General features: G+C 40.6%; 1 protein-coding gene and 1 long non-coding RNA gene across 31 annotated transcripts in view; one reads left to right on the forward strand and one right to left on the reverse strand.

Moving 5' to 3' along the window:
• The window catches only part of LOC309607057, a 197,447-nt gene that overhangs the window by 120,784 nt on the left and 52,120 nt on the right, over window positions 1-24,543 (forward strand). For 18 of the 24 annotated variants that reach the window (XR_014232196.1, XR_014232197.1, XR_014232198.1 and 15 more), the window contains one exon: window positions 20,636-20,777. This is a non-coding gene — a long non-coding RNA (uncharacterized lncRNA). Of the gene's footprint in view, window positions 1-14,125; window positions 14,245-14,272; window positions 14,412-17,402; window positions 17,624-20,635; window positions 20,778-22,032; window positions 22,145-23,920; window positions 24,010-24,543 lie in introns of all 24 variants that reach the window. The other 6 variants (XR_014232208.1, XR_014232211.1, XR_014232213.1 and 3 more) reach the window with 5 other exon arrangements.
• Window positions 7,985-24,543, reverse strand: part of FKBP5 (FKBP prolyl isomerase 5) — a 100,280-nt gene continuing 83,721 nt past the window's right edge. For all 7 annotated transcript variants that reach the window (XM_082345097.1, XM_082345096.1, XM_082345091.1 and 4 more), the window contains 5 exons: window positions 22,711-22,801; window positions 19,888-19,971; window positions 13,933-14,118; window positions 11,064-11,303; window positions 7,985-10,335 (listed from right to left, as the gene is read on the reverse strand). In XM_082345097.1, coding sequence (XP_082201223.1) covers window positions 10,231-10,335; window positions 11,064-11,303; window positions 13,933-14,118; window positions 19,888-19,971; window positions 22,711-22,801 — 706 coding nt within the window. In that variant the 3' untranslated portion in view covers window positions 7,985-10,230. The remainder of the gene's footprint in view (window positions 10,336-11,063; window positions 11,304-13,932; window positions 14,119-19,887; window positions 19,972-22,710; window positions 22,802-24,543) is intronic.

Consider the following 24,543-nt stretch of genomic DNA (forward strand, 5'->3'; position numbering starts at 1 on the left):
TCACTTTGTCACAGCTTACCCTTCCCCCTCCCCATATTCTCAAGTCCATTCTCTAGTAGGTCTGTGTCTTTATTCCTGTCTTGCCCCTAGGTTCTTCATGACCATTTTTTTTCTTAGATTCCATATATACGTGTTAGCGTACGGTATTTGTTTTTCTCTTTCTGACTTACTTCACTCTGTATGACAGACTCTAGGTCCATCCACCTCACTGCAAATAACTCAATTTCATTTCTTTTCATGGCTGAGTAATATTCCATTGTATATATGAAGGCCAGTGTTTTCTATTGATTTTCTGTCTGGATGATCTGTCCTTTGATGTAAGTGGAGTGTTAGAGTCCCCTACTATTATTGTGTTACTGTCAATTTCTTTCTGTACGTTTGTTGATATTTATGTATTTAGGTGCTCCTATGTTGGGTGCATATATATTTACAATTGTTATATCTTCTTGTTGGACTGATCTTTTTATTGTTATGTAATGTCCTTCTCTGTCTCCTGTTACAGTCTCTGTTTGAAAGTCTATCTTGTCTAAGTATTGTTACTCCAGCTCTCTTTTCATTTCCATTTGCATGGAATACCTTTTTCCATCCTCTCACTTTCAGTCTGTGTGTGTCTTTAGACCTGAAGTAAGTCTCTTGTAGGCATTATATATATGGGTCTTTTTTTAAAAAAATCCATTCACTCATTCTATATCTTTTGATTGGAGCATTTAGTCCATTTACATAAAGTAATTATTGATAGGCATGTACTTATTGCCATTTTATTAATTGTATTTGGGTTGTTTTTGTAGTTCCTTTTTGTTCCTCTCTTCTTCTTTTGCTCTCTTCCCTTGTGATTTGATGACTGTCTTTAGTGGTCTGCTTAGATTCTTCTTTTTTGGGGGGTTTGTGTATCTATTATAGGTCAAACACATTCTAAAAACCCTGCATTTTTACTGTTCCCCCCACCTTAATGTTTTTGACATCATATTTTACATCTTTTAATTTTGTGTATCCCTTAACTACTTATTGTGGATATAAATGATTTTACTACTTTTGTCTTTTAAGTTTCCTACTAGCTTTATAAGTGTTTGATCTACTACCTTTACATTTGCTTTTACCAATGAGATTTTTTTTTCCTCTTATAATTTTCATTTTTCTAGTTGTGGTCTTTTCTTTTCTGTTTAGCGAAGTCCCTTTAACATTTCTTGTAAAGCCAGATTTGTGGTCCTGAACTCTTTTAGCTTTCATTTGTCTGTAAAACTCTTTATCTCTCCTTCAAATCTGAATGATAGCCTTGCTGGGTAGAGTATTCTTGGTTGTAGGTTTTTTTTCTTTCATCACTTTGAATGTATTATGCCACTCCTTCTGGCCTGCAAAATTTCTGCTGAAAAGTCAGCTGACAGTTTTATGGGAGTTCCATTGTATTTAACTGTTTGCTTTTCCCTTGCTTCTTTTAACATTCTCTCTTTATCTTTAATTTTTGCCATTTTAATTACAATATGTATTGGTATGAACTTCTTGGGTTGATCTCATTTGGGACTCTCTCTGCTTCCGGAACCTGAATGTCTGTTTCTGTCCCCAGGTTAGGGAATTTTTTTCAGATATTATTGCTTCAAATACGTTTTCTGACCCTTTCTCTTTTCTCCTTCTGGGACCCTTGTAATGTAAATGTTAGTATGCTTGATATTGTCCCAGAGGTCTCTTAAACTGTACTCATTTTTTAAATATTTATTTTATTTATTTTCCTTATTTTTTGGCTGCATCGGGTCTTAGTTGCGGCACACAGGATCTTCGTTGTGGCATGTGGGGTCTTTCGTTAAGGCATGTGGTCTCTTCGTTGTGGTGCTTGGGCTTCTCTCTAGTTGCAGCTCGTGGGCTTCTCTCTAGTTGTGGTGTGTGGGTTTTCTCTCTCTAGTTGTGGTGTGTGGGCTCCAGGGCACATGGGCTCTGTAGTTGTGGCACGCAGGCTCTCTCGTTGAGGCACGCAAGCTCGGTAGTTGTGGCATGAGGGCTTAGTTGCCCCGCAGCATGTGGGATCTTAGTTCCTCAACCAGGGATCAAACCTGCATCGCCTGCATTGTAAGGAGGACCACCAGGGAAGTCCCTAAACTGTACTCATGTTTTAAAACTTTTTTCTTTTCAGCTTAGATTTCCACTACTGTTTTCCTGTTCACTGATCCATTCCTCTGCATCATGCAATCTACTCTTGATTCCTTCTAGTGTATTTTTTATTTGTTATTGTATTCCTCAACTCTTTGGTTCTTTATATTTTCTCTTTGTTGAACTTCTCACTCTGTTCATCCTTTCTTCTCCCAGGTTCACCGAGCATCTTTACGATCATTACTTTGAACTCTTTATTGGGTAGATTGCTTATCTCCACTTTACTCAGTTGTACTTCTGGAGTTTTGTCTTGTTTCTTCATTTGAAATATATTCCTTTGTTGTCTCATTTTGCCTAATTCTCTGTGGTCATTTGTATGTATTAGGTAGGTTGGTTACAGTCCCCAATCTTGGAGAAGTGGCCATTTGTAGGAGACGTCCTTACGGGGGTCTAGTAGTACACTACCCTCTGGATGCAAACCTGTATGATCTAGGGGTGTCCTTTATATGTGCTCCATTGGCCCTTCTGTTGTGGTGGGGCTGACTACTGTGGGTGGGCTGGTAGGTGGGGCTAGTCCTTGGCCCGGTTGGCTGCCAGGCCCTGCCTTGTGCGAAGGCTGCTGGGGGGTGGGGCCAGGTCCTGGCCTGGCTGGCTGTGGGCCCCAGGGCTGGAGCCTGTGCACTGGTGGGCCTCCAAATTATCTGATGATGATCTTGTTGACACTCCCTTGTATGTGACGACTTGCTTCTCTCTTGCTGCTTTCAAGATTCGATCTTTGTCTTTTATTTATTTATTTTTGGCTGCGTTGGGTCTTTGTTGCTGCACGTGGGCTTTCTCTAGTTGCGGCGAGCTGGGGCTACTCTTTGTTGCCATGCATAGGCTTCTCATTGTGGTGGCTTCTTTTGTTGCAGAGCACAGGCTCTAGGTGCGCGGGCTTCAGTAGTTGTGGCACGCGGGCTCAGTAGTTGTGGCACGCGGACTCTAGAGTGCAGGCTCAGTAGTTGTGGCACACAGGCTTAGTTGCTCTGTGGCATGTGGGATCTTCCTGGACCAGGGCTTGAACTCGTGTCCCCTGCATTGGCAGGCGGATTCTTAACCACTGAACCACCAGGGAAACCCCATCTTTGTCTTTTTTTTTTTTTTTTTAATTTTATTTGTTTATTTATTTATTTTTTGGCTGTGTTGGGTCTTCGTTTTTGTGCGAGGGCTTTCTCCAGTTGCGGCAAGTGGGGGCCACTCTTCATCGTGGTGCGTGGGCCTCTCACTAACGCGGCCTCTCTTGTTGCGGAGCACAGGCTCCAGACACGCAGGCTCAGCAGTTGTGGCTCACAGGCTTAGCTGCTCCGCGGCATGTGGGACCCTCCCAGACCAGGGCTCGAACCCGTGTCTCCTGCATCGGCAGGCAGACTCTCAACCACTGCACCACCAGGGAAGCCCTGTCTTTTTGAAAGTATGATTATAATGTGTCTTGGTTTGGATCTCCTTGAATTAATCTTACTTGGAATTCGTTGAGCTTCTTGGATGTTTACATTTGTGTGTTTCACTAAACTTAGGAACTTTTCAGCCATTATGTCTTCTAATATTTTCTCTGCCCCTTTCTCTCTCTTCTTCTGGAGTCTCATGATGTCCACTTGATGGTGTCCCACAGGTCCGTTAAGCTCTGTTCACTTTTTTCAATCTTTTTGTTCTTCAGTCACAATAATTTCACTGTCATATCCTAATGTTCATTAGTTTTTTATTTTGCCTGCTCATATCTGCCTTTGAATATGCCTAGTGAATTTTTCATTGCAGTTATTGTGCTTTTCAGCTCCAAAAAATTTTTTTTTTCACACACACACACTGTATTTTATTTTTACAAGAGATAAATAGACTGACACCAAGCATTGTACATGGATGACCACAACAAAAGCAACAGTGATTGCAATTACCAAACATGAAACACACTCATACTATGTCATAATATTGACATTCAGTCCAGTAATCCTCCACTGTAACAGCTCCTTTACTTTGCAGTGAAAATTGATTTGTATATTCTTTGCCTCTGAGTCCTTGTGGGATTTTTTTTTTTTTTTAATTCAGACAGAAAGTTTTTTGGTTTCTCTTTAGGTTTTTAAAATCTCTGATAGTTCCATTTTGTTTACACATTGTTTACTTGACTTTCTTCATATCTACCTTTAGTTCTTTGAGTATCTTTAAGACAGTTGTTTAAAAATTTTGGTAGTATATCTGTCATGAGGTCCTTTTCAGGGAAAGATTCTGTTGAATTATTTTTTCCTATGAATGGGCCATACTTTCCTGTTTCTTTGTATGTCTTGTGATTTTTTTGTTGAACACTGGCCATGTGAATCTAATAATGTGGTATTAACTCTGGAAATCAGATTCTCCCTCATCCCCAGGGTTTTCTGGGGTTTTTTTTGTTATTTTTGTTTTTTGATTGTTGTACGCTGTCTCTGTGCTGAATATTGGTCTGAGGTGTAAAGTTAACATCTTCTCAGGTCTTTTCTGAGCCTTTCCCTGGACATATATTGTCACTTTCTAATTTTCCCCATATAGGAAGTTGTTTTTGAATGTCCTAGTCTTTAATGTCTGGCTCCTGAAAGAGGAAAATGCAAAAAGTGAAGGAGGGGGGGAGGGCAAAAGGCCACTGGTTCTTTAAATTCCCCTGGAAGTCACTTGAGCCAGAGATGGAGGGGCTTACAATGATGGGGGAGCGGGGGAGATGAGACAGTGGCTTCCTGCTTCTTTGCACTTTAGTAATCAAGCAGCAATCCTACTCAGAGGACAGATGCTTAATATTCAGGGGACAGAGTCCTTTTTGCCCACCCTAGCTCCCATAAGCTGTGCCAGAAAACTTGCAGAGCTGCCTGCCACGTGGCTGGTGGTGGTGGATGGGTAGCTGCTATTGTACTAGCTGAAATTGACTAAAATTGCCTACAATATACCATCCATGCCTGGAAGTTGCAAGGTTTCAACAGACTCCAGAATTCCAAAATAGTTACATCAGACAGATTCTGCCAGTGTAACTGTTGTCTGGGTGGGAGAGAGATTCCTGGTGCTTCCTACCCTTCCATCTCCCCAGAATCCCCCACGTCACATATGATGTTGGGCTGATGAACTCTGAGTTAATAGTGGAAATAGATTTAAGATCAGTGTGGCCTGAAGACCACAGATCCATTTTGCAGTTATGTCCTCTGCCCCAAGTCAAGTTGTTGCTGGTTCCCAATACATCAAGGACCAAAATCAGGTTGCCGGCACTGCTAGAAAACCATGTGGTTCTGGCCTCCACATCTCAAGGCAAGTAACAGGAATGAAGGGCCACTGAAATAGAGATGTGAGGCTGCCTTATGAGAAAGGGAGGAAGCCAATTTATTGAGCATCTACTAAGTACTAGTTTGGGCATAGTGTACTAAATGCTGAGATGGTGATGAGTAAAGGAATGCATGAGTTCCTTGATCCCTCAGTGGGGGGTCATATGAGTTTATTATGTTTTGGCTGGTGTCACCTTTAGGAAGACTTTAGTATCTGTAAATGGCAAGGGTATATATGTGGGTTCACGTTTTTACACTGAAAAGATCAGAAGTTCTCAGTGTGGAAATGTGGTTGTAAGGAGACATCAAATCAGTTAGATAACTAGAATTAGCCATTGCCTCCCCCAATACTAGTCATTAGCTACTTGGTCTGCCCACCTTATCTCCTCAGTCAGAAGCTTTTAAGGAGATAATTTCTTGCTGTTAGGCATTATGATTTGGCTTTAAAATTATTTTATGAAAGCATATTATCCAAAGTAGACCCAGGCCAGGAATATATTTAATGCCTCAAGAGAGGCTTGGACACTTGGGGTACTTATAATGTGTCAACTAAGCCAGGTTTGAAATACATCTCCCAGAATTCCTTCCTTGCATAGTTTTAGGTTGGTAAGGACCACATGATCTTTTGTGAGATTCCAAAGGTAGAAACAGTGCAGCAGCCACATTCTTTTTATATCCTGAAATTCAGTGTAAAGAGGGTTTAAGTGTCCGGCACATAGTAAGAATTCAAATAGTAATAACCAGTTTAAGCCCGTGGCTGCAGGACAGCTTTTTCTATGCACTGTTCTTAGCAACTGGTACCTACCCTACCCTTGTCAATGCCCGGCAGATTACTGAAGATTTCACTACTTGCCCTTGATTATGTTAAAAACGTCTGGTCCCTCCAAACATGGGTACTGAAGTGTTTGCTGAAAATAAGCAGGCTGCAGAGGAAAACCTTCCGCCTTTTCTTGCTCCAACCAGATTCCAAGGTGAGGTGGTGAGGATCTAATACCTGGACTGTTTTTTATTTCCTCTAAACATTGAAATTCCTTAACTCAACCCAGAGCATGCTTTAAAAAGCAAAACATCCCTACCCTTTACATACTGGTAAATTCCCTGCATTTACTCCCAAGTAGACTATGAGGCCTATGGCTCTGTTGCCATTTCAGTTCCCCCAAATGCTTGGGGATTTTAAGGAGCTATCAACATCTTATGCCATTTGCCAAAAGAATCATGCTTTAGGCTAGAAAAAGAACTATTTTGAAATTATAGAAGGGTATCAGGTGATCTGGATGACCGTGGGCTGGCTATTTCACCCTTCTGGGTCCTCCTCATCCTTGATTCTCTCTCCAGGGTCCTCAGGGAATCCCTGCTTTATGGACTATGCTCCAGTCATCCCATCTGTAGGTAGCAGTTAGCTCCAACAGGTGCTGTCAAAGGTCTTCTTGGGAGTTACATTCAGTGATGTCCCCTTTCTTGCAATGTATCATTAAGGTCACATATGTAGATTATGTATGTTGAAATGAATTATATAAATAGCAGGGTCAAAATTATTGTGCCTTGTCTGTATAGTGCCCTTATCTCCCAAAGAAATGTCAGACAAGTAGGAGAGAAAAATCTGAAAGGAAGCACTGAGGGTTCCTTTTATGTCCACTTTTGTCAGTCGTCATTGCTATTCAAACACGTAAGTAGCCAGCTGATGGAAATATACAGCTAGTTTGGGGAACTGTTTTTGGATTTTGATGAATCAACTCAAATTAATGCTCTTTGTCACTAATGTTGGTGACAGTCCCTTGGAATACATTCTTATGCACCATGCTAAAAGAGGAGTCGAAGTGATGCCTTAAAGGCCAAATAACTATGGAGACAACTCTTCACTGATATTCCTCATGCTTTGGAGCAGGTGCAGGCTGCCTCGAATTACCCAAATCACAAATTTATAGTTAGGAAACTCTGCGTATCTTCAAGATCCCTAGCTAATCATTATTTGTTTAGAAAAACGTGCAAATAAAGGGAATTATTCCATTACCACATAATTTAGCAGCAAAGGGGGAAGAGTAGAGTATAATTCAAATCCAGAGATGAAGCAAGGAATTCAAAGGGAATAAAAGGTGGCTGGAGCCTGTGTTGACCTGACCTGTCTGTAGGCCTTGGTGGTGCTATTGGGGTCGCAGTGCCCCCAGCCCTGCAGCCCCTGTCTTTTGCACTGTGAATCAGGATTAACAAGCTACTTAAGAGGAAACAAACAAACACATGCTTAACGCAGAACATTGCCTGACGTATGCTTACTTATATTTTACATATTTATTAAAGGGCACAATTAAACCTCTTCATTTCCCCAATTGAACCTACCTTACACTCAGCTAAAATGGCGGAATAGCCACTGCTTAATGAAAAAGCAAAATCTTCTTGTTTTTACAAAGATGCATAATTCCACTGCCTTTAGCCCAATGTTGATCTCAAGTTGTGCATCAGAGCAAGGAGCAGGAGAATATTGTCTCTTGCCAAGTTTCTGAGGTCTCATTTCTTCAACTTGTCCCCCACCACAGTTTTTCAACCAAAACAACCTTACTTGAAGACTATTTGAGCAAAACCAAGAATGATGGGAAGTCACATTTGTTTTTCGTAATTTATTTAAAGAACACCAAAAAAGTGCATCTGAATACTTTTTTTTAAAAAACCAATTTGTTTTTAATTCACCGTATGCTGCCTCACCACTCCAAATGCAGTCTAAGAGATGGTTCAAAGACATCTGCTGACTTCCAGACAAATTGTTTAAAATTATTGAATTTGATACAAGAATATGTGAAGTTTCTTTCTCTTGAGTGGTGATGGGCACCTCATAATCATTTGCTCCGAACCACTTGCCCAGCCTTCCCCTCTCTCTGCTCGCCTGTTCACATGACCCATAACAGACGAGACAGTGGGCTAAGATAGATAATCTAATTTTTGGAACAGTTTTTTGCTTGTTACCTGCAAAAATCTAACTGGACTTTTTAGGATCTAATTTTAACCTTAGCCTCACTGGAGTCGTGCTCTAGTCAACAGAGCTACAAATACTAAACAGTCAAGCAGATAAGCAAAATCAACTTTTGCTTTTATATTCCCTAGGTGAGACTTCTTTAAAAAAAGAAATAACTCATGAAAAAAGACTAATGTGTAAATGAGAAATTAAAAGGATTTTAGTTATCATTAAAGGAGAAAATTCCATTTGTTCCATGGAGAAAAAAACTGATATAAAAGGAAATGACTTTATTTTTAGGTTTTAACATGGGACCTAACCTAACAATAAAAGTGTTTTGTTAAACCACCATAAAAATAAAAATTAATCTAAAATACAATTGCCAGTGTTCTTTAGGATTTAGAAAAGTGAGATGTTCCAGGTTGAAGCAAATGTTTTCTTGGGTTGCCAAATGCATTCCCATGAGTGTTTCTTATTTCTTAGGCTGTGGGACCAGAAAGCCACGCTTAATCTCGCTTACCCGTAAGGACTAAAATTCAACTACATGTACATATTTAAGACTTGCCCTAATTCAATGCCCAAGTACTGGAGATTTTAGGCTAGATGTACCTGCATGGGAAGCTGTTTTCAACTCTTTTTCACAACTCACACCAGAACAAAGCAGCTGCTATCGGCGCAGGAAAAGAAAGCTACTGCATGTCAAACCTGCAAGGAAAATGCTTAACGTAGAAGAGCGATGACTTATTTTTTCAACCCCACAGATTTTGTTTTTAAAAATTAAGCTACTTAGTAGTAAAAAGTCAAAACATTTTTTTTAACATGATTGATAGAGGAGTGTAAATAAACTTCCATAAATCAGTATACATGTGTTTATGAGACAGCAATTTTAAAAAGACAACAAAAAGGCTGCATGGATCCTAGACAGATATGTAAATAAACTCACTCACTCCAGATATTATAAGAACAAGCCTGAAATTCTTTATAGCAAGGGTTAGAATGGAAATAAGAAACTGAATGGTAGCAATGCGAGCAGGCAGTACTGGATTCAACATTCTTTCCTAAAAGGATAGAGGAGGGAAGAAAAAGCACAATTCTGATAGTTCTATTCACATTTCAGCATCTCAGAACTTCATCCAAAACAGGGAAAGCTAATCCAGAAACTCGCTCTGCTCGTTAGCGTTGAAGAGTACTTTAGGAATGACAGGGTTCCTCCTCTGGGGGGACAGGCTGGCGGGGCAGAAGCCTGCTCTCACAAGGAGGCTGCTTTACTAAGGAGGGGGTCTGGGAGGTGGCTAAGTCAGCAAGCGAGAGGCCTCTGAGATTCTGGCTTTCAGGTCCGTGACGCTGCTGGGGGTCTGAGGGGGGGACCCGGCCCCTCTCCTTTGGGTTCTGTTGGTAAAAAATGCAACAGCATGCATTCACAGCACTTCAGTCATTTGAAAAACAAAACCTCCCCCAACTCTCCCCTGCCCAACTGTAGGAAAGAAGAAACTCATTAAGCATTTATTTCTAGGTTTCTGCAGTGCTATTAAAGTTCAGTCAAATGGAAAACCTAACAGCCAGCCCCCAATTGTTAGGATGATCTCAAGAGACCCTGAATTGGATATTGCAAGTTGACATAAACTGAAATGAGCTGGACTTAAGCTGTTGGCTCAACCTCTCCACACCAACAGTTGCTGCTTTGTTCCACCTGGAGTGGTCCCATGCCACCCCCTCGATGAGAGCTCTGGGCAGCAGCAGGGTGGTGGTTTTTTGGGAAGCTACTGGTTTTGCCATTTGCTTCCAGAATCACATAGACTATAACAAACTTTACATTAAACACTGTTTAGTCCTGAGTTGGGTGAAAGCCCGTGGAGGAGGGGCCGAGTTCCTTAGGACTCTTCCCTCCTTGGCGTGGTGTCATACATGGCCTTTGGCTTTCTCTTCCATCGACTGACTTGCTGTTTCTTTTTCATTGGTGACCCCTTCTAAAGTCTTCCTGCCCATTGCTTTACTGGCCTCTTCCTGAGGAAGAAGTAAATCAAGAGGATTAGAGGAAAAAAGAAATGAAATGTCCAATTACTTCCTGGCTCCTCCAGACTGTCAGGTCGAACACAAGAGGGCATTACCATGTCTTTATTTAGATTGTGCAGCTGTGTAAGTCACGGCTCTGCTGCCATAGTCAGAGTGGGGGCTTTCACTTTTCTTTCGTTAAAGTGACCAGCTTGCCGCAGGGACAGCTGTTTCACAGTCAAGTCCACGTAACAAGGGGGTTTGAGCGGACGGTCAGCGCAGGACCAGAATACAACCTTGCTGCAGGGGAGGCTGACTGCTCCTATCACATTCGCTAGGTTGGCTCCCGAGCCTCAAAGTAAAGGGCATGACGGCGGGGCTTCCCCATCAGAGCCCATTTCCCAGGAAAATCGAAGTCTCAACAAGCAAATGTTGTTTGGTTTTTTAAAAAATAATAAAACCTTAGTACATTTCTAGGGAATTAATTTCCCTCTTCTGCATGGACATGCCAGGGCCTCACAACTATGTGCCTTTGGGGAACAGAATAGTGGAAAAGCTCTACTCTATTTCTGGATCCAAACCAGCCTCAATCAGATCTGAGATCCTTTTCCCTATTCTTGTGCCTCTCAGGTTGTCTTCCTGTGCTTGTGTCCTATGCTGAACCTTCTTAGAAAAAAAGTCAAAGGGGCAAGGTCAGTCAGTTCATGATCTACCTGCAGGCAAGTGGGTTCTGCACATACCTTTGCATCCTGCTCTGCAAACTTCTTGAACATGTTGGCGTATATCCTGCGGTCCCGCTCGTTGTGCTCCTTAGCCTTTTTCTGGCACATGGAGATCTGCAGTCTCGCGGCCTTATTCTGGGGGTTTACTTCCAGCACTTTCTCAAAGTCGCCCTTGGCTGACTCAAACTCATTCATGAGCAGCTGGGCTTCACCCCTCCTGTACAAGCCCTTCTCATTGGCACTGTCCAGTCCAAGGGCCTAGGGACAGATGGTCTATGTTTTAGAAAGGATGCATGTACCTTGTGGGAATTTGGAGAGAAAGGTCTCTGGCCAAGGAAACTGGAAAAGGCATATTGAAAAGATCAGGCTCAAGGTAATTATGTACTACTGATCAAAATATCCAAATTAATTTCTGTATTTAATGCAATTTCTATAAAGGTTCCAAGGGGACTTGGGAGGAGGACTTTTGACAAGTTCATATAAAGTCCAATGGAAGAAGTAAATGACTAAGAATGGCAGAGAAAATTTTGGAAAAACAAAAATAATGAGGGGACTTGACCCACCAGAGAAAAAGATACACTATTAAACTATTGAAACTATTAAAACTACTATTATAACAGTGGTTAGTACTCCACGGACAAACAGGTCAGTGGAAGAGAACAAGGCATTCAGAAACAGATTCATGTGTATGTATACAAAAAGATTTAATAATCACCAAGATGGTAATGTAAGTCATGTAGGGAAAGGATTAACTTTGCAATAAATGGGGCCAAGACAGTGACTATCCATGTAGAAAATAAGTTAGATTCTTACCTCATATCATAAACAAACAAATAAATTCTAGACCAACTATGTTTACAGGCAAAAAAACCCCCATAAAATATAATAGGGTTGGGGGCTTCCTTGGTGGCACAGTGGTTGAGAATCTGCCTGCCAATGCAGGGGACACGGGTTCGAGCCCTGGTCTGGGAAGATCCCACATGCCGCGGAGCAACTAGGCCCGTGAGCCCCAACTACTGAGCCTGCGCGTCTGGAGCCTGTGCTCCGCAACAAGAGAGGCCGCGATAGTGAGAGGCCCGCGCACCGCGATGAAGAGTGGCCCCTGCTTGTCGCAACTAGAGAAAGCCCTCGCACAGAAAAGAAGACCCAACACAGCCAAAAATAAATAAAAATAAAAAACCTTAAAAAAATATATACATAATAGGGTTATTTATTATTTTTTTTTAAAGTAAACCTAGTTGCAGTAGGTTTTTAAAGTACTGAACAGGGTTATTTTTATTATTGTTGGATGGGGAAGACTTTTCTAAAAAGACAGATTTTACTACGAAGTATTAAAACTTTCTTTTCAGAAAAAGATACCATCATCAAAGACAAACAAGTGAGAACAAGGTCCCTACTGTCAAAGGGTTAACAGTGATAATGTGAGGCTACCTCAATCAATAGAAAACAAATAATCTGGTGGAAAGATGTGAACAAGCAATTCACAGAAGAAACACAAATGGCTAACAAGTCATGAAAAGATGTGCAACTTCATTGGTAACCAAGAAATAAAAATGAAAATAAGAATTTTTTGTTGCCAATAATACTGAGAAAAGAAACCACTGATAATATTCAATAATATATGAAGTATTAAAATTTAAATATATTAAAATAACATCTTTTGACCCAGTATTTCCACTCCTAGGAATTTTATCCTAGAGAAATAATTCCCCACATATGCAGAGAAACACTACATAATTTATAATATCAAAAACCTGGAAATCTACCAAAAGGTATTGGTTAAACAAATTATGATAGATGCATACAACTGATACTATATAGACTAAAAAGAATGAAGAAGAGTTATATGATGAACTGATAAGATGCAGAAAGCTGTCCTTGTTTTATACATCTATACATTCTCATTAAAAAATATACATATTACTATGTATGGAAAAACAAAAGGAAGGTGTGTGGGAAATGAATGACTGTGGTCTTGGGAGAGGGTCAATGGGAATTTTATGAATGGACTCAGTTTCTTGTATGTTTCTGTAATGTCTGAATTTTGAATGACTTTATACTACTTCTACAATAAAAAAGCACAAAGTTTAAAAATGGAATTAATAACATTCTTTTCTCAGGCAAAAATTTAGTATAACATGATAGGGAACACATCCACAAAACTCAAAATCTTAAAACTCAAAAATAATTTTACAAAGAAGGTATGAAATAGTTGCGTGTTATTCCTCTTTCCTTTGTCTATCTTTAAGATACATCCAGTTACTAGCTTTTACCCATAGTATAATATACACTGTTCACTCTGAGACCAAATACCTGACACAATAGCATCAGCTAGTGTAGAAAAGAACAGAATCGTACACATGATACTGTTACTGGTCTTTTAGTACTTAGGTGCTGTTAACAACAGAGATGTAATAAGGGATGCTGATGCTTTGTGGGTCTTGCAAATTATTTATGTATATTCCTAGTCAGTGAATAAATATGATTATAATAAAAAGTGACTTGTATATATCCCTGGATGAGCAGCCACAGTCTGTTCTTAAAATCCTAAAAGGCTTCAGTTAAATGTTCTTATTAAATTGTGTAATCTGGTACCAAATACCATCGACTTAAGGTCATGGATAAAAATTGCTTAATTTTATCAAAACTTTTACTCATAATGTATTATTATAAATAGTCTAGGCATTAGGAAAGTATGACTGTAGTAAAAAAAAAAAAATCTTTCTGAATTTCCCAATTCTTACTGAGAAACAAATAATCCCAAACAAAACAAAGCAAAATGAAAAATCCAAAGCTTGGCTGAGAGGAAGCAGAAGACGACTGAGTACGAGGATGGAGAAAAAAGATCCGGACTATCTAACATTCATCCCACACGAAGACACTTTACCTTGTCACAGCATTCCACGGCTTTGGTGTATTCTCTAAGCTTCAGGTAGCACATGGCCAGGTTCAGGAAGGCAGCGAGCAGAAACGATTCAGAAGCTTTCGATTCCTTTTCTGATAAGCCATATTCCATCTCTAACCAGGACACTATCTTCCCATACTGAATCACCGCTTGCATGTACTTGCCTCCCTAACAGAGAAAGCCAATAATTACTTGCTGTACAGGCTCTGGAGCGGGTACAAAGGAAGTGTAAGCTCAGCCCTCCCTGAGAAAAGCAAATCCGCAAAAGGAGACAACCACCTCGTACCAACCGAGGTATCTGATCATTTCCTTCTGTTCTCAGGAGGTGGCTCTCCAGGCAACTTTCCCCCTTCCTTCTCAAGTTCCAGTGACCTCTGAGCTGGTGCAGGGCCGGGCACCATAATGCTCTTGTCCAGCATTTACCATCTCACCCTTTTCAGAGGGGGCAGTTCTTTCAGCAGGTGGGCATCAAGGCTTTTGGGTTACATTCTTTGGTGCTAAAATTTACCAAACTTTCAAAGGGCTGGTGAGTAGCTGTAGACTATGTCACTAGTTTACTTGAAGGGGAAGTTACTTTTCCCATTTCTCCTCCTGACGATCAGCACTGCACAGTACATACTATATTTTGGCAAGTGCTAGTCCCAAACCCAGCAAATCTTATTTAAACCAGGGGTTGGCAAATGTTTCCTGTAAAGGGGCAGATAATATTTTAGGCTTTGCAGACCAAACAGTCTCTGTTGCAACTCTGTCCTTGGTAGTACAAAAGCAGCTACAGACAATATATAAATAAAGCGGCATGGCTGTGTCCCAGTAGAGCCTTACCTACAAAAACAGGCTGTGGTCTGCTCACCTCTGATCTATAGACAATGGGAATATACATAGTTGAAGAGCAGCCATCCAACATAAATAACTATAAAACATAAATCACACAGGTGTTAGTCACCTAACTACATGAGAAAGCTCTTTCTCTTAATCATATTTTTGCTCTTACCCGATTAGAATTCTAAAAATTGTGAATAAAAATTGTGTAATTAATTCACATGAATTATCTGCTCTATACAAGAAATAATGGGCTGAAACAATGTGTTTACTGCCATTTTAGGATGAATGAGAGAAGTGACAGCTGGTAAGTACACAAATAAGATGGGGGTACAGGTGAGGGGTCTCCTCTGCAGGAGGTGACCACAAGCTCGAAAACATGACCCATCCCGCCAGATGGCAGAATTGCAGCCAGACCCCTTAGGACATTAAATCCAATGTCTGACCAATGAACAGTGTTAAGATCATGTCACTAGGATTTACCATAGTCAAAGCAGGGCATACACTTCAGTGTAGAGTTATGTCTCCCCGTGCACTCCAAACGTCACCCAATGACTGAGTAAGAAGAGAAAAATCACAGAGCAAGTCTACAAGAATGTTCCTGTTATAAAGGAATTCAGGTGGTTGGCGTAAAAATGAGCTCCATCTGTAGAAAGGAAGCCCCGATGTCGATTTTTGGTGATAAGGATGGGGTAGACCAGTTCCAAGGAGAGGGCCTGGGTCTGAATGTACAGATCTTCCTCAGCTTACAATGGGGTTACCTCCCACCACACCCTGGGTGAGCTGAAATTCATTTACTACCCCTCACCTACTAAACAGTAGAACTTAGCCTGGCCTACCTTAAGTGTGATCAGAACACTGGCATTAGCCTACAGTTGGGCAAAATCATCTAACACAAAGCCTGTTTTATAATAAAGTGTTGAATATCTCATGTAATTTACTGAATACTGTCCTGAAAGTGAAAAACAGAATGGTTGTGTGGGTCCAGAATGGCTGTATCGGTTATTTGCCTCCGTGATCGCAGGGCCGGGAGCTGTGCTCACTGCTGCTGATCACATCGCCAGCCCAGGAAAAGTCAAACCCCAAATTCAAAGTGTGGTTTCTACTGAATGTGTATCGCTTTCGCACCACTGTAAGTCGGGGGTTGTCTGTACTTATAGTTTGTCTTAGCCTTAGGCCCACTACTCAAGATTAAAGTCCTCACCAGTTTCAGAGTTGGGCATTTTCTGTCATTGTCTTTTCTCTTGCTGGATTGTGAGCTCTTTGGGACAGGGAGCATGTCCTATCCCTTTTGGAATATCCAGGGTTTAACATAAGGAGGCCCTTAATGAAGGTGTGCTAAGTAAACATTAAGGTCAAAGGCATGTAACTATGGAATCAAAAGTTTTTCAATCCTTGGGAGCAAAATGGAGGCGTAGGTGAAAATAAAAGGTGTCACTTCATTTAGATAAGGTGAGGACAGGCATTTTCCCTGTTATGCCTAGTTTCTTCTTCCTCTCTCTCCTCCTCCATCTTCAGTGTTCCAATTACCTTTCTGACTATTTAATATATTGTCATAGAGAAAGAAGAGAAGAGTCAGGGAGGACAAAGATCCAGATCCTATCACTTCAGTAGGTTCTGACTATCAGAATGGTAGCGGCTATGCTTTCTAAAAAAAAAAAAACCCCAAAGTATTAGACTTCATAATACATAAATGTTCCTTACCTTTATAGAGCATTTTAATTTTTTGACAGCCTTTTCTTATATAGTATATATAATTTTACTTATATCTCAACTTCTAATGAACAAAGACCTCTGTGTTATTTCTGCTTCTGATGTACTAAAACAGGAGTTCTCAACTAGGGTGATTTTGCCCCCAGGGAACATCTGGCAATGTTTAGAGATGTTTTTCGTTGTCACAACTGGAGAATATGTGTGCACTACTGGCATCTAGTGGGTAGGGGCCAGGGATGCTGCTAAATGCACAGAACAGCCTCCTGCCAAGCAGAATTTATACAGCCCCAAATGTCGATTGTGCTGAGGTTGAGCAATCCTGCTCTGAAAGAGTGAAGGAACAAGAAAGAGGGGCAGGTTTTTAGTTTTTTTAACCTAAAATCCTAGAGTCATAGATGACTTGTTTCTAAATCATAGCACTGGTATTCTGGTTCAGTAATGGTGGTCAAAACATAGCAAAGCCTGGTTTGTCTGCAAAGGGTTCCATGGTTGAAGGACGATCCTTAACTAGCTTGCTTTAGAAATGCTTTTTTCCCCAAGGAGCACAAGGGGGCGCAAGAACCTCTTGGTTAGAAAGTGTCCTCAGCCTTACCACTCTGCCTCCAAGTCAGAAAAGAGAAACACGTGTGATAGTTAATGCTCTTGTCCCGCAGAATGCTGTCAGCTATGAGGGCAAAAATCATGTCTGTTTAACTGACTTGCACAATGCCTGGCGTAACGTCACGTTGTTAAACGTGCTTAATAATTATTTTCAGAGCCAAATGAAGAGAGTCCTCTCCTACCTTTCTTCTCTTTAGCGTTCAGAGGTTGATATGAGTTTACACTCTAAACGCCAAAATCACTCCCATTTAAAGGCTTATTACAATTCTACCCTACTACGGGGAGAGACTTACCCACTTACATGTAAACCAAACCGACAGGTCAATGAAAATGGAGCTCCAACGTGCGGGTGGCATGCAATGTACCCCATCTCTGCTCTGGCCCACACACCCGGGCTCTGCGCTGTGCACAAGGCGCCAAGTCAAACACCCTGGAAAGTCGAGGCCCGGGAAGGCAGCACGGCAGATTGAAACCTGCCCTGACATTTGAAAAGGGAGTGTGTATAGGAACCCACCTACCAACCATTTCTGAAGTCTTACAGGTAAAACTAGGATCATTGCTGGGATCTTTTACCTATAATTATGAAGGTGCCTCCAGGGAAGTTCTGAGTAGTACAGAATGTTCAGAGACATTCTGGGGGAAAGGTCTTAGGTCAGTGGTTTTGAACCTTTCATTAATTTTCCCCCAAAAGACTAATGTTTTGAAAGATTTTGTCTATCAAATTGCATGTTAAAAATAATATGTTCCATATGTGTGACTGCTGATCCAGAGTTTATCCAAAGATCAGTAATTTTAAGAGGGTTCATAATATTATGAAATACACAAATCACTGTTGCAGTTATGACGCTAAGAAGCAACAAAGTTTAGTAACTGTACAGACAAGTTAGCACTGCTTTCTGCTGCTGATCGTAAATTCTGGCCATCTCTCTGTATACATTCAGGACACAGCTATATGACACGTGGCTTCGCAACATTATTTGAGTCATCAGCAACCAATTAGAGCTTCTGAATAGCCAAGCTGTTTTCATTACACGGAGTTAATTCTAGTCAAATGCCAAAAGTCGCAACCCCTCTACCAAATGTTAATATTCTTTTCAGAGGTTTTGGGAAATATAAAAAATACACTTAAAGACTTTTATGGACTCCAAGTAGATAGGAAAGCATAGTTCAGGACCTATGGTCTTAAGTAATTTTACAGAAAATTTTCTTTTTGTTCTAGTGTATTAGGTATTTGGGTCTACAAATAACTCATCTGGAATCTACCTGAATAGTTACAGAAGTATCCAATACCTCAATTAGAATTTAAAAAAATCAAAGTTGTTCTTGAGAGTTTAGAAATGCACCGAATTTTAGGGCTGGAAGGAAACTTGGGAGTCTTCTAATTTAACTCCCTCACTTTTCACATGAAAAAATAATCTCTTTGGACCTTAAATGACTTTAAATCATTTGGAGCCATAAAGCCCAGTTTTCCCAATTCAGAGGTCATTCTGCCATATCCTAATGCTTTCTGGTGATCCATACATTATTTTAATATATGTAACAGTTATAAATAAATATAAATAATTATATATTATCTACACCCACAGTAAGAAATGTTTTAAATTATGACCTAGTACCCTCTCACACACAACTGAACAAAGTTTTGTGAAACAAAGTGTATCCTTACTACATAAGGCAATACACTTCCACTAAATTGATTTCATGACTCAATAATGGGGCTCCTCTCAAAGTGTAGAAAATAATAACCATACCTGTTGCCCTCTGGCTGCGTAATTCTATGTTGCTTATACAGTCTTACATAATTCTCTAGTTGTTTCATGTGGGTTAATATTGCCTCCCCTCCCTCCAGACAAGGCTGTCAATGCAAGGACATGTCTTACAGCAGGTTCTCCATGAAGACTTGCTGAAGTACACTGATGTATCACTGCTTTATAGACTGTTGAAAACATCATCTAATTGTTTTTTTTTTTGCTCCTGGATCATAGCAGCAAGGAAAAAAGAGAAACCTCGACAAAACTCCCATTCCTTCTCTCATTCTCTTCTGCGCTAAGCCCTTTTCTGCTTGATGTGGAGAAGGTATAATATTTGGCAATGGGGAAGCAATGGATAGTACATTCTGATTAGAATTGAACAAAGTGCTGTTTCTTTTTTTATTGTATCTGGGGGTTTAAAGTCTAAGTGAGGAAACAACACATTCCTAGATTACAAGAAAGTGTTTTCAAGAATCAATAAATGACAAATATCATTCAGGAATTTCTGCTTTTTTCTCACAAAAGCAAGTGTGGCAGGGATCATCTTGGCCATTAGAAGAAATTTATACTCTCCTCCTGCCAGTTCCTTTTGAAATCTGTGCATGATCTTTCCTTTTATCATGTACCTAAGTGACTTCCCCAAGACAGTGGAAAGGAAAATGATATGAAACTTACCCCTTTGAATTCTACTACTTGCTAACAATTATTCTATTCATTCTTTGTTTCATCCCACAAACACTTGTTGAGTGACCACTATGTACCAAGCAAGATGCTTTAGGTCTTGAGTGATACACGGTGGGTGGGCAAGCCGGACCTGGTCTGACTTTGCGGAGGCTTACAATCTAAAGTGGAATGTGTACAAGAGGCTTTTGTATTCTTTTTGTCACATAATTCATTCTGTCGCACCACTTCTTATACTGAAAATGACAGACTTGTAAAAATTCAGGCTTATTCTTATCCAGAAGGGTATAGAATTCAGAATAGGGAATATCAGCACAATTGATACTTGAATAAATTCTTTGAGATGGAAAGGATTGTACAAAGACTCACATACCTTGAAGTACACAGTTCCCTTCTCTTTGACAATGGCAGCCTGCTCCAATTTTTCTTTGGTATCCATCTCCCAGGATTCTTTGGCCTGTTGTATAAATGTGTGACAATGGTTAGATGAACAGAGAAGGAAAAAGCATCAGCTGATGTCTGTAAGAAGAAACAATAGCTACTCCTAGAGGATACCCACACCCCAAAACACACTGGCTTTTAAAACTGTGTGCCCTTGCCAATGCACTGCTAGGCTATAACTCACTTTCCATGAGGACAAAGCTGTAGCTTGATCCATGCTGCTCAAGAGGGAGGTGCAGGCAATAATACCGTAAGGAAGATGAACTGTTGAGCGTCGTTAAAGAATGCGCCTTTAGAATTATGAGGTGAGGCCACACAATGGAAGCTGGGGCCCCTTATCTCCCTCCTGCAAACTCTGCTGCTAAACTGCTATTATAATTTAGGCAAGTTTCTCTCAAGCCTCAGTTTTACAACTCTAAAATGGTAACACTATTATAGTCAAGTCACAGTTGTATATTCATACACACTTTAAAAATTCCAGGTCATGTAGTTGTCTCTCCACTCTGGTACAACCAGACATACTAAAGCCTCCAAACTGTAGCAACTTGCAGATGCGTACTTGGGGAATTTCAAGGAAAACATAATTGGGAGGATAGAGGTGATGCCGAGATGTAAACAAATGCTTTCATGATCACCTGCTAATTTATACTGTGTGTATTATTACTCCTCCCCCATTATAGATACGAATCCAGGGACAACTGCACTTTCATTACGAACAGCTGGATCATAAAGAGTCAACAGAACCATCTGGAGTCCTTTAGGGAAGATGACAATGGCTGTGTCAGTGCTATTTACTGCATAAGAATTATGAAGCTTAAGTGGGTAAATATGAAATTCTCTATTCAAAGACAGTGGTATATATATCCCCTCCTTTTTAAAGTGAATAATGAGATTTACTAGTCTTCCTGGCAACCCTATGTTGATTCTTAACAATTTAACTCTATTATTTAAAAATCTAATAACAAGGGTTCTGCATTTTTTATATTGGGTTCAGTCTTTATTGATTATAAATCTATTCTTAATATTACAAAACAGAAAATGAATTCATGTTGCCTCCATCACTGCCACACACTGTCACATGGTTTCAAATATAATCTCATAGCATTGTGGTCAGAAAAGATGCTCGATATGATTTCAATTTTCTTAAATTTACTGAGGCTTGCTTTGTGACCCAGCATGTGATCTATCCTGGAGAGTGTTCCATGTGCACTTTTGAAAAGAATGTGTATTCTGCTGCTTTTGGATGGATTGCTCTATAAGTATCAATTAAGTCCATCTGGTCTACAGTGTCATTTAAGGCCTGTGTTTCCTTACTGATTTTCTGTCTGCATGATCAGTCCATTGATCTAAGTGGGGTGTTAAAATCCCCCACTGCTATTGTGTTACTGTCAACTTCTCCTTTTATGTCTGTTAACATCTGCCTTATATATTGAGGTGCTCCTATGCTGGATGCAAGTATATTTGCAATTCTTGTATCTTCTTCTTGGATTGATCACGTGGTTTCAAATATAGCTAGCAGTGCAGCCTGGCATATGCCCTTGCAGCCGTGACCAAGCACAGGCTCGCTGTGGCGTACTACAGTGAGGAGGCTCCTGAGTGTACAAGGTCCACTGGGCTGTGATGGGAAGGGGTGGGGGTTACTTTACTGCTAAAAATTATTTTCTCCCTCTTTAAATATAAAAACCACTTTGTGCTATGAAGACAGCATTAGAAGATCAGTACTGAGCTAGCAGGACTTCAGAGGACATTACCTGACAACAAGCAATGGTTGTGACAAGAGCATATGTTTGTTTTGGGGAATGTGTTATGATTAGGAACATCACTGTTCGGGAAGGACCCCAAAGTTAGAGGCCTACAGGACAATGATTTCCTTTCTGAGTCTAATAACATAAAAACAGTCACGTTTCCAGTCCGAAGCTTGAAGTATGGAACATGGAGGTAACACTGCGGGGATGAAAAACGTCTACAAGATGCAGTTCCTGAGGCTCTCGGGGAAGGGCTGGGCCCTGGTGGTGCAGAGGACGTAGCTGGATGGGACAGCGTACCTAGCTCAGGCATATGCTCTACGTTTGTCCAGGGAAGCTGCTGCTGGGAGCGTCCAGAGGCGGGTTTGAGATGGAAATACACTCAAGGAGGCGTGCCATTTCTGGAACCTGAGGCAAACGCTCTCTTTTTTTCTACTTGGACAGGTACGAAAAGAAAAAGTCTAGGGTTAGCAGGTTTGTTCCTTGTGTTCGTTGCCACAGAGCCTGGTGGCCCATGAGGCCCTTGCATTTTGGATAATAACTTGGAGCCACAGTGAAGGCCTCTTCACAACTCCTGTGAAGGGTATGATCCATCCAGCCCTGGAAAACTGCACCCCACTCCCCCCAAGGAGCTGCTTGGCAAGAACATGAACCTTTTTGTCTTCAACCCAGGAAAAAAAGTACAAAAAGAACAAGTCTAGGAACAAATAAGGGAACAAGTCTTGGCTTCTACCCAAAAAAGTTAATAAAAAAACAAAAAAAAGGCTGACACATAGGAACAAAATAAGAACACTGAGCTCCTTGGTTGTGTATCAGCTGTGCTGTATCAGTTGTCCTGTGCTCTAGTAGCAGAGCAGCGTCAGAGACAGGAGACAAACTTGCTTATGAAAAGCACAATATACAAACAAATACCATCTATCTATACCACCTAGTAATATAAGATACTGATTTACAAGAAGTGGATGGAGAAGAAATCTGTCATGATTTCAGAGAAGTTGGTATTTTCTCACCTTTTCGAAGCTCTTAAGTGTAACTTCATATATAAGCTCAGCATTAGGTTCAATGCCAAAGTTAGGCTTCCCTGCCTCTCCAAAACCATATCTGAAATGGAGAGTAAAAAAATAAAACTTTAAAGAATTGGTGTATTTCCAGGCACCCCCTTCAGTATTTTGAGGCATCACATCAGCATAGAGCTATCATTTGCAAACTACACACATCAAAGGCCCTGAAGACAAACCAGATGTTGATCAGAAGATATAGTGCCAAGTATCACTGCGGTGTTTTTTTTTTTTTAAGAAACCAGGCTACATTTAGTTTTCTTCTTCATATTCATACGTAATGCAACACCTGTACTCCTTGGGACAGCTTGCTTAATGTGATTTTAAATGTCACTGTCTCTTTCTCTGCTTGATTTTATATCTAGTTCTTTCTATAAAACAGCCATTATTTGACTATAAGGGCTTTCCCTGAAGCTTTATCAGGACCCAGAGAAGACAGGCACTATAATCATTACAGTGCTGTTTGGGAGAGGTATGTTTTAATAAGCTTTTAACTTTAAAGTGCTGTCCCCTTCCAAAAGTACCACTTCCAGTCAGATAAATGGGGGAAAGGTGCATACATCAGGAAGGATATACATCCTCACAGTATTTCTTCAAGACTTTCAGAAAGCATACTAGAAAACAAATGTATAATCAAAAAGAACAGCCCCAGCAAACTCTAATACCTCATCAAGAGAAATACCCTGTACTGTATTCTCATAGCTCTCTGGCTATAACACTGTAAAACACTACACTTTTTAGCCAAAACTTACTGAATAAAATTACGGGGGATATATACATTTGTTTTTTGGAATCATTTAAAATTTTAACACATCCAAGGCATTCGAGGGAGCACACATCTACTAGAATGGAAATTCTGATGGAGCTTTGTCTGTCTGGTTCAGTGGTTTCCCAGCATGTAGAACCATGCCCGGCATATTAGGAAAACGTTCATCAGAATATACTCTGCTCCATCTGTTTCAAGCAAACTACTCTTTAATATATGGAATGGCACTGCAAAAATCTTAGTAAACTCAAACTCTCAGGCTGTGGTTTGAAACCAGGCCAAAACCAAGTTGATGTATTAATACCCTCAGTTTTCTCTGGGGCAAAAGGACTAGAGTGGGAACACTCATCTCTTGCTATTTGTACCACTTCTTTACTCCCTGCCTGAATTTTTCAGGAAGAAAATGCTTATTCATTTACCTCCCCTGTTACACAAGAAAATGGAAGCTGGAGCCAGAGAGAGGCACAGAGATGGAGTGAGAGCTGGTAGGAATGGGGTGTGGTAGTTTTTAATAGCAGGGCAAAGGGTATCTTCAGCAAAGAAATAAAAGAGGACATAATTACCAGTGGCCAACTGTAGGAAGTGGTGACTAGTTTTCTACTTTGAGCTCTTAGACCGATATATCTCCTATTTTGTTTCTGCCATCTGGTAAATAAAAGAACATTCCTTAACTGCTGGGAATCAGGTAGGCAGGTGAGTCCTCACTGAGCGTGTGTTTACTGACAGCATGTTCTATTTGGAGCCCTGTGCTAAACAGGTACAAATCCAACAGATGCTCTGGCACTTGCCTTAGACCAGTGGCTCTCAAAAGGGGTTAATCCCCCATCCCTACCAGGGACATCTAGCAATGCCTAGAAATTTGGGGTTTGTCACAGCTAGGAGGCTTCTGACTTCTAGTGGGTAGAGGTCAGGGACACTACCGAACATCTTACAGGACAGCTCCCCCAGCCAAGAAATATCCAGCCCCAAATGTCAACAGTGCTGAGGAGGAGAAGAGCTGCCTTACAACGCTTAAAAAT

The sequence above is a fragment of the Balaenoptera borealis genome, assembly GCF_965194805.1.
Source record: "Balaenoptera borealis genome assembly, chromosome: 12".
NCBI lineage: Eukaryota > Metazoa > Chordata > Mammalia > Artiodactyla > Balaenopteridae > Balaenoptera > Balaenoptera borealis.